The sequence below is a fragment of the Emys orbicularis genome, chromosome 14 (assembly GCF_028017835.1).
Source record: "Emys orbicularis isolate rEmyOrb1 chromosome 14, rEmyOrb1.hap1, whole genome shotgun sequence".
In the NCBI taxonomy this organism is placed as follows: Eukaryota; Metazoa; Chordata; order Testudines; family Emydidae; genus Emys; species Emys orbicularis.
Window position 1 is genome coordinate 42,930,879 of NC_088696.1, and position 10,366 is coordinate 42,941,244.

General features: G+C 59.8%; 1 protein-coding gene across 1 annotated transcript in view; it reads right to left on the reverse strand.

The window, feature by feature from the left end:
* The window catches only part of MTSS2 (MTSS I-BAR domain containing 2), an 84,781-nt gene extending 74,998 nt beyond the window's left edge, over positions 1 to 9,783 (reverse strand). The window contains exon 1 of the mRNA XM_065416343.1: positions 9,715 to 9,783. Within this exon, the coding sequence (XP_065272415.1) occupies positions 9,715 to 9,783 (69 nt within the window). The remainder of the gene's footprint in view (positions 1 to 9,714) is intronic.
* Positions 9,784 to 10,366: the final 583 nt, after the last annotated feature.

A 10,366-nucleotide genomic window follows, 5' to 3' on the forward strand; every position in this document is an offset into this window, starting at 1 on the left:
AAGCAAGACTTTGGCTTACTACAGCAGTCGGGTTTGGGGCCATTCCAGCGCCCTCTGTGGGGCTGAGGAGGGAATGGCCACTTGGTCGCTCATGGGTTTACCTGCAGACTGGCCATAATCCCACGCTGTGTGGCTGGGCTTTGCCTCCTCTGGCCCTAAACCAGAACATTTACATCTTTAACCAGCACAAAGCTCCAACGGGCAGCCGAGCTTCCGCGGGGCCCTCTCCCAAAACTCCTCTCTGCAGGTCCTCAACTGGCTTATTTCCTCACCTTTTTATCCCCCGGGTGATTCCTGGCTTGACCTGCTGCTGGTACAAGGGGGAGGCAGTGAAGTGAGGAGCAGTGGGAGAAGATTAAGCCAAGGATAATTGCAGAAGTACAGCTATGACAGTCTCTGTGTGGGTCGGGCCCCACCAGGGGATCCAGCCCACTCAGCCAGGTCTCCAAAGGGAAGTGGTGGGAGCGACATCGTGTGGGGCATTTCAGAGAGGGCTGGGGGAATAGGAGGCTGTGGGGCTGTACAAAGCCTTGGCCAGGGCAGGGCTGCACCTCCCAAACAATGGCGCTCCCGTCACATCCCCGTCTCCCCCCATGGGGCCGCCAGGCCTCAGGTACACACCAAGGTAAACAGGTCCCCCCGCTTAGCCCATGCTCAGCTGAGCTGGGCACATTGCCTTCTTTTAATCCCTTAACCCCTTTGATAGGTTTTTAAGGTCAGGCTTGACAAAGCCCTGGCTGGGATGATTTAGTTGGGGTTGGTCCTGCTTTGAGCAGGGGGTGGGACTAGATGACCTCCTGAGGTCCCTTCCAACCCTGATATTCTATGATAGGTCTTTCCCATTCCCCACGCCCACCACACCGCCAGGCAGGCTGTTCCTGGGCATGGCTGACCTGGCTAGATGCAGCAGGGACCCGAGTGCTAGCCCTGGGGAGCACGAAGACATTCAGAGAAGCAGCCTAGTTTGGGGGGTTCTTTCACAACAGACCTCCTGAGCCTCCCCCACTGCTTCCCCGCCAGCATGGCCCAGGGAATCGGGGACTAGGGAGTGGAGTCAGGGTGCCTGGGTTAATTCGCAGCGCTGCCACTGACTTACTGTGGGCAAGTCATGGCACCACTCTGAGCCGTGACTCAGTTTCCCCATCTACAGTAGAGGGATAGTGCTATTTACCAACCAACATAAAACGCTATGAGCTTGGTAGCTGGAACAAGGTCTATGGAGGCAGTGTGGGCTGGTGGGCCGGGCACTGGATTGGGAGTCAGGAGAGACGTGCACTGTTCCTGGTTTGGCTTGTGACCATGGGCAAGTCCCTCGCATCTCTGCTTCCCCTCCTGCCCCGCGTCTCTCTCACCAAGTTAGACTGCAAGGTCCAGATCCTCAGAGCTAGTTAGGCATCTAACTCCCATTGAAATCAACCACTGGGCGTGATGGGCATTCAGTGCCTAGATACCAGTTAGGCCTACGCTCTTTGAGGTGGGGCCTCTCTCTCACTATGTGTTTGTACAGCCCCTTGCACAGAGGGGTCCTGATTCGGGCTGGAGACTCTAGGAGCTAGTGTCAGACAAACAATAATCATTGAGAGCAAAGTACAGGAGGCCCAGGTCAGAGAGCGGGGGCACCGGAGATGGACCTTGCCGGGGTGAAGCAGTAATGGCATTTGTCAAGAATATCCACATCAGTGGGAATGGAGGGGCTGGCACGGGAAGGGTCACGTGTTATTAGAGAGAAGGAAGAATGGAGACAGAGGGGCCTGGAGAAACCTGGGTAAGTCCTGAACGATGCAATTTAATGTGGGGAAAATGCAAGCGAGGTGAAGCCTGGGGAGGAAAGTAGGGTGGCAAGAGAGTGAACAGGAAGTGCTGGAGCAGGGTGGCTGGGAACTTGCAAACCGCTGCTCGGTGCCTGGCACAGGAAGGAAAGCACATACGTGGGCTGAAGGAGTGAGCCGAGGGGAGAGGTTTGTTCCCATAGAAAACAGAGCAACCTGGAGGGATGGTGACCGGTCCAGACAAGCCAAACCGAGATGTAGAGCAAGTTGGGTCACATGGGGCTCCCAGCCACAAAGAGAGGCGGGGGATGGGAGAGGGACCAGAGCTGGACACGGCCACAGACACTGAAGTGACTCTCTCCCGGACCAGTGTGGGTGCAGCTGAGGTTCCCTCCTGGCCATGCCCTTGACCTCAGGCTCTCTCCATCTCCACTCCCCCTCGCTGGCTTGGTGCTGGCACTGCGCAGGCCCCCTTAGCTTAGTGGTCTTCAGACTCTGCCTTGACTAGGAGTCACGCGCCGAGGGCAGCGATCGCCTTCCAGCACTAGGCACACAACAGGCCTGTCCCTGAGGGTGTCTACACTGCATGGCAAACCCCGTCTGTGGGACCCGCTCTTGCGGATTCAGCGTTTCCCATCCACACTGCATTGCAAACAGGGGTTTACAGTTACTGGCCCCGGAACTTCCAGTCCTGCCAACACGTCCGTACTACACTATGCAGACCTGACTGGGGTCTGCGGCTTGAATTGCGCCCAGACACGGGGGACTCAGATCCACCCCTGGCCGGGTTCTAGGACCTGGGTGCGGGCTGACCTGAGTCCAACAGATTCGTGGGAGGCTTGGGCTCAAACCTGAGGCTGAGCCCAGGTTTACAAGGCAGTAAAGACAAACCCTGGGCTGTTCTACGGGACCCTTCCTCACCCGCCAAAGCTAAGAGCACAAGGAGGAAGATACGGGAACTGTGCAGAGGAGAAGGGCTGTGGACCCCCTGGCAAGTGCAGCAAGCGGAGCAGAGTCTCACACATTGCTTCACATTAGCCTGGCTCCTGGCTGGCTGCAAGCCGGCGTGTCACCACTCCGGGCCCTCAAACAACGGGAGCCAATCCAACTGTGCACAGAGATGACTACATCCTGAAGGGCAGCCGCTGAGAACAATCGTGACGAGCATTCACCACTGGTGACCAATCAGGTCACACATACAAATCTCAGCTTCCTGATTGGCCCATCAGACGTGAATAATAGTGTTTTGCAGCCCCATTGGCTTCATCTCCTGCTCAGAATATTAATTTAAAACAAAGATTCTTCCTCCTGAGCAAGTCATGGCCATCACGGCGCGATTCCAGCTGCCACCATTCCGAATGTCTGTAACCAGACGAATGCAGACGTTGACTTCGGGTTTTGATGAACATCGAGTTTCCGTGGAAGCAGTCACTGACCTCAGTTTCGCATGAGTCAATATTTGGCTCCCAGGGCCAATGAACCTTCATGTTCAACTCGACAGAAGTCAATAGCCACATACTAAGCAGAAATGGCCGGGCTTGGCAAATCAGAGCCAGGGGAAGTTGGACATTCACTGACTTTCACCCAGCTGTCGCAGCTTGAATCAATTCTTGGTGACTGTACGAGATGCAAACTCTTGCGCTGGGATTGTTGGCAGTGTGCAGCTAGCTAATCAGAGTGCTGAGATTTGCATCTCAGATGGTTGTTAATTGGAATGCAGTTAGCAATTGTAAAATATGCAAATCCCAGTGCGCTTGCTATTAAGTGCACTAATTGCAGGATCTGTGCAGTATGCAAACCCTGGCGCTCTTGCCTTCACCCATATGCCCACAACAAACATGGCCACCGTAATGCCTTATCCCACCCAGCTGATAGCAGAGAGAACATCTCATCTGAAATGTTGGGTATCCAGAAAAATGTAATCCTGGAGACCTTTTGAGATAGCAACAACATGAGCAGTGTCCCCTGGGCACGTCCTGTTTACAGGCGTCCATGTAGTCCCAGTCCAGTTATCTTGTAAACAGGAAGTGCCTTGCACTTATCACTCGCTTGGTACAGCTTTCTGGCTTCAGACCTGCCCTCCTGTCGTGCGGTCGGTAGCCGAACACTTCACTGGGGGGGAGGGGCGGTGCTCAGAAGGGGGCAGCGGGTTATAAAACTCTCCCCCCACATGGAGCAGTAATACCTGCAGCCTCCATGCAAAAGCCAGGGACATGGCATCAATTTTGCACAGTAGACCTACCGGAGATGTGGACATCGGGTTGATTGGCGGGATCCAGTGGAGAGGGTACTGGAGTGGCCTGTGAAGACCTGGGTTCTATTCACCGCTCAGTACCTCCGTTTCCCTCCCTGGCCTTTGACTGTCTATTTAGCAAATACGAGACAGACCCTGCCCCAAAGAGCCTACAGTGCGTTTGCACAACACGGCCCTGAGCTCAGCTGGAGCCTTCAGTGGCGATTATAATAGCAACACTAACAGCAGCCTGGGCCTCTCTTAGCTGTGTATGAAACCTATGTGCTTCCCCCCGGGGTTAGAGCGGGAAGGCGCAGAGGAGGTCCCAGCTCTCACCGTCGGCGCTAGTGCGGGTGGTTGCTGCAAAGCGGCCGGCTGGCTGGGAACTCACCTGCAGGAGCGGTGGGGCTGAGGAACGGGAGCAGAGCTGCATTGGCTTTGGGATACACAGACAGGGAGGGGATTTTCCATCGTCTCACATGCAGCCTAAGTGTCCTATAGCTAAATATATCCCTCTGGGGGGGGGTGTACATGCAGCTGGAAAGCCGACTTACCCCTCAGGCAAGGTATAAATAACAGCAGCGGTAGCCAGCCGGCATGGGGTAACACAGCCTTTATCCTCCAATGGCATCGCCACACCCCCTCATGGCACTTCACACATGTGCTAAGCCAGAGGCGCCAAGTCGGGTCGTGAGATCAGTCTGGCTTCCTCTGGGTGGAGCTGATACCACCACTGAGTGTGGCAGGGATGCAATGTGGTCTCTATGTGGTGTGTACGTACACAGAGGGGCGTGTATGTGCTTGTGCTATTGTACACACAAAGCACCCGAATACCCACTGGGCAGTCTTTGCATTCGGTTTGCCTCCCCGGCGTGGGGAAAAGTCTGGCCTGGTGTGTACATGTCTGTTCACAAGCCACAAGAACCCGCCTCAGTAAAGCAACTGGCCAGTCACAGCCTTTGTCAGCCAAAGACTCCAAAGAGCAGCTGAGTTGCAGAACCACAGGAATCAGAGCTGGAAACCAGCCATTCAATCAGGGCGTCTGCTCCCTTTGAGCCCATGCAGCGCTCTCCCCCGCAGCCAGCGCTCTGTCCCCGCAGCCAGCGCTCTGTCCCCTGCAGCCAGCGCTCTGTCCCCTGCAGCCAGCGCTCTGTCCCCTGCAGCCAGCGCTCTGTCCCCTGCAGCCAGCGCTCTGTCCCCTGCAGCCAGCGCTCTGCCCCCTGCAGCCAGCGCTCTGCCCCCTGCAGCCAGCGCTCTGCCCGATCTGGCTTGAAGTGACTCAGGCAAGGAGTCTTCCACCACTCTCCTGCCAGACAGTCGCATGCTCCGCTAGACAGTAGGGGCTTTGTTGGGCAAAGCTCTTCAAACGTTGTTTCCAGACCTTCGGCTGGTTTCCCTGTGCTCCGTCTCCTCCCAGGGTCCTGAGTGACGTCCCTTGGTCCAGCCCAGTCAAGTCCTCTTGCTCCTTGGGGAGAACAGCAGCCAGGTAGCCGCATGGATGCGCCTTTAGTCCAGATACACTTGGGTAGTTCTTCTAATCACCTCCCCCAGCTCTGGGGTGCTCCAAGCTCCTTCCAGCTAGTCCACACCTAGGAGTGCCCCCCAGCAACTCATGTCCAGGGCTGGGCCAGCCCACAGCAGAGGCAGAGTTTCTGTTCGAGCTCTGTGCCAAGCCCACCACGTGCCACAAAAAGCCCTGCCCGGGAACTGTTATTTCAAGCCTCTGACAGCGTGAAGCCAGCCCCACCCTGGCAGGTACACCCCCGTGCCACCCCAAATAAGCAGGGGGCAGCAGCCCTCGAGTTGGAGTATTACCCCCAGAGAGGGGATGCACCATAGCTGGACCCTGGCCACCCCTGAGCCTGGCATGCCCCCTCACAGGGAGCAGCCCCCATGTGCCCCCACCACTGGCGCTGGGTCAGTGCCCAGAGGGGGAGCAGGTGCCCACAGGAGGGCAGGATGGGGGGCAGGACCCACTGGAGGCTGGGGGCGGCTGCTGTTCCGGGGAACACTGAGTGTACAAAGTGAGGCTGTGGTGCAAGGCAGGGCCCTGGAGGCCACGTGGATCCCGGACAGAGAGAGACAGAAGAGCAGCCAAATTCCTCTCCATGGCAGGGGCTCCTGCTGAGCTGTGAGTGACCACCCGTCGGTGCCCGGGGGGGAGGGGAGATGGGGCACCTGCAGTGCTGTGCCGGGGTGCCAGAGGGCATAGGAAAATGCAGAGCCTTGTGGTCTCTTCCTCCCCCTATCCCCTCTGACACCCCCCGCCCCCCCCCCAGAGATCCCCCTCTCTCTACCTCTCCCCCCAGGACCTTTCCTCCACCTGGCCCTGGGCTATGCAGGCAGCCAGCAGCAGCCCCATGTGATCCCTGCTCTTTGGCTGGCACCGTCCCGCCCCCGGGTGCCCAGGCGAAGGGGTGGCTGCTTCTCCCAGATGTGGGCAGGGTGGGGACCTGGGCAGGCTGGGCCATGCTCTCACAGGTGGCGGGACGGGGTGAGGAGGCCAGGCCAGCGCTGGAGGAGCAGGCGGCAGTCGCAACACATGGGCTGTGACACAGTGTGAGGCCCAGCAGAGCCCAGCGGCTGGGCTGCAGGGATCCAGGCTGCAGGGAGCTGGAGGCCCCACAATGCTCTCCCCACGCCTTGCCCTGCTTCAGACATCCCCTGGGCCTCTCTCCCTGGCCCCCCTCTGCCCGCCCGGAGGCCCAACACAGCCAGGGCTCCGCTGGAGGCTGGGGGCCTCTCCTGCCGGGCTCTCCCTGGCTCAGGCAGGCCCCAACAGTTCACTGAGAAGTCGGATCATTTCCCCACAGAAGACGCTGGCTCTCGAGGGGCCAGATTCTGCCACGCTGCAAGCAGGCCACAGAGCGTAATGGAGGGGCGCCAGCTTCGGCACAGCGTCTCCAAAGCAGGCGAGCTGCCTTTCTCGGAGCCCAGGACAGGCGGGAGAGAGAGAAGGGCATGAGTCCCTCTGTGCAGGAATGACGCATTCCCTGCTCCATTGCCTCAAATCCCTTGGGAACTTGGCGCCTTCCAGCTATTCACCACGAGCCACCTTTCTGCCACTAGCCTGGAAGAGAACTCCAGGGCATCTCCCCTCCCAGGCTGCACATGAGCCATTCTAACTAGAAATACCCAATGGCCCTGGCGTGGCTGGTTCCAGGGGTCCCACCTCACTCCCTCTAGCTTTGGAAAGCCTTCCCTCGGCTCCCCCAGAGCATATAGCTCCTGGGTGCAGGTACCATGCTGGCCTGCCCCGGCTGGCTAGTTTGCTCTGCAAGAAGACGTGGTGTACACAGCTCCATGTTCACTGCCTCTCGCTGCCTGCAGCTCCGATGAAACCGAAGAAGCTGGCTCTCCCAGCAGCCAGCCCTGCCAGCTCACCTTGGGAGTTTTCCTGTAGCACCCGCAGGCCTGTTATCCCGTCTGGGCCAGCTCAGGGCTGTGCAGACGGGTTCCCAGGTATAACGGAGCAGCACTCAGCGACAGCTCTGGTGCTCCTGCAGTCCGGCCTGGAACCCAGCTCACCGCCCCCCCGAACCCCAGGTCAGCTCCTGTGGGGCTGGCTGGAGTCACACACTGGCACGCAGCAGAGCGATCCCCACTGCACGGGGCCCTGTGCCGAGACAGCCAGTGCTACACGGCCGGTCTTCAGGGCAAAGCTGCACTTGCAGCAATGGGACAAGCCTGGTGCCCCTTGCACCCACTCCCCAACTGAGCTGGAGCTTCCTGTGGAGCATGGGCTGCTCCAATGCCCAGCCCCACGGCCAGCGTGGGGAAAGGGCACAGTGGAGTGGGAGGGAGAAGCAGACTGTGGCTGGCCCAACGCAGATCTTAGCCTACTAGGTAGGTACAGAAAAGACCGGCCTTATGGGTCTAAACCCGGAGCTCTTCCACAGTGAACTGAGCGAGGGGTGCAGCCAATTCCCGAGCCCTGCCAGGCAGCTGAGCCCGCCTGTGGCATTGCAACTCACCCACCCCCTGCTGGAGAGCAGGGAGCCCAGCAGGGTGGTGGGCAGGGGGGCCTGGAGGCAGAGAAAATACACCCAGGGCTAGGGGCTGCCAGGGGAAAGAGAGATGGCCTCTCAAGGCCAGGGAGCATTTCGAAAGCTGGCAGGGAGGGAGGACAGGAACCAGCAGGCTCCTGCAGCTGCGGAGGTTTGGCTCTAGCTTCCCAGCTGGCACCTCTCTCTCTCTCTCTGAAGACCCCAGAATCCCTCCAGCAGCTACAGGCGGCCCTGGGGAGACACCAAGGAGGACTTGTCAGGTCTCTCCAGCTCCAGCAGCGCTTAGTAACAAGGTGCCTCTGAACCAATGGCAGCATCTGTCCAGGCGGCCCAGAACTCCGCCCAGCAGGGGACAGACAGACAGGCACGTGGGGCAGGGGGTCGAGGTGGCAGTCGGCCAGTCGTACTGCTCGCCAGGCTAGCGGACAGAGGAGCCCGGACAGTGCCGGGGGGGGGAGGGGGCGGGGAAGTGAGCACACGGTCCAACCTCTGTCCCACAAATGCAGTGGGAAAATACACAAGGCACTTGCTCAGCCCATCCACCCCACTGCCCACAGGAGCCCCATAGCAAAGCGAGCCGGGGAAAGGGACGGAGAAGACCAATGCAGTGCTGTGCCCTTTCCTCAATCAGCTAGTTGGGGCCACTGAGGCAGGAGACTGCATTAGCTGGACTGCGCTCTGAGCCAGGCTGGCCATTCTGACCTTCCTAGGTTTGAAAGCGGCCAGATCCCAGGCTGGCCGGCCCTGGGGGGCAGCGGCTGGGCATGGGAATGGTTGAGACCCAGCCAGTCCCTCAGTGCTTGAGAATTTTATAGGCAGACGTGACTGTCTGGCTTCTCAAAGCCCCCTGTTCTCAGTGTGGGAATTAACCACCAATTGGTTACCGTCCCCATTCGCCACCACTCCCGGCCAGGCGACCCTGACCTGGGCGCAGGCGTGGGGACCGGCGGCCCTCAGCATTGCAGGCCGGAGTGGGGCTCTCGCAGCCAGGGGCCAGAGCCCCTGTGCTCTGCGCTACTCCCCGCTGCCCCAGGGCAATCCCTTCAGCATCCTGCACCCCCAGGGCAGAGTTAATCCCCTTCTCCACCAGGCTTTACAGACTGATCCCCCCCTGCCTTGGCGGTGACAGCACTGTCTGGGCTCCGGGCTCCTCCAAACACCCCAAGCGGATGATCCGAGAGCCACAAGCAGCGGCCCCTTGGCAGGGAAATCAGAGACAGGTCGGGCTGGAGAACCCCCAGGCCAGCCCCCGGCTGAGGCAGGACCCAGGACACCCAGCAATGTTGTGCCTTGAGACGATTCAGCCCATTCTCCCCCCCCCCCAAGCCAGCTCTAAACCCCGATGTCAAATGTCCCCCCAGCTCCCTCTCGAGCCCACGTCACAAAGCCAGTGCTCAGGTGAGGACGCGGGAGCGGCCCGTTAGCCGGCACCTCAGCGCTGCGCGGAACGGGGAGTCCGGGGTGTCCGCGGATCAGCGCGCGGCTCTGGGGCCCTTTCCGCGAGGGAAGAATCCGGAGTCAAACCCAAAGGTGCCCAGGGGCTGCTCAGCGCTCACCGCAGCCTGGCTGCGGATTTTGTTTTCATTCAATATTGTTTACTGGGTTTCCAGCACCGCAGACCCACCCGCCTCCATCTTCTCTGCCAGGGAGCGGAGGCAGCCGAGTTGTCACGCTGGAGATTTTGGGGTGGGGGTGGGGATCTTACCTTCATGTCATTGACGATGGCTTGGAAAAGGCCACCCAGGGCCCCGCACTCCTTTTCCACTGTCTCCATAATCAGCAAAGCCCAGCGCCAGCAGACCGGGGGAATCGAGAGCGCTAGTGCAATCCAGGGGAGGGGGAAATCCACCGGGAAACAACCAGAAACCAGGGCAAATTTCAGGAGCGTTTCAGCTTCCAGCTCCTCTTCTCGGGATCCAGTTTGGGATTAAAGCGAAACAAAAAAAGCCCCGCAACCCCCCGCCGCAGCCAGACCGCGGCGCTTCCAAGCGGTCCGCGGGCTCGGAGCGAAGCAATCTCACGCCTCGTCCTTTTGTCAATTTCACTCCGGCTGCTTTTCTCTGGCCAGGGGCAGTTTCACCGCCGGGCAGCGGCTCCGCGCCCCCGAGCCGAAGCGAGCCCCCCTTCCGCAGCCATGGTGGGGTCCGGGAGCCGGGGAGCGGCTCAGATACTCGCGCTCTGCCCCCCAGGACCATGCACGGCCCCCGCCCCCAGCCCAGGGGTGCCCGGAGCCGGTGTGTGGCGATGCAAAATGGATCCGCTGCTCCGTGCGCGGCGCCGGGCTCGGCTGTGGGGCTCGGAGCGAGCGGGCGGCGAACGCGCTGTAACCCGAGAGGCGCCGCGGTCACATGGGCGGG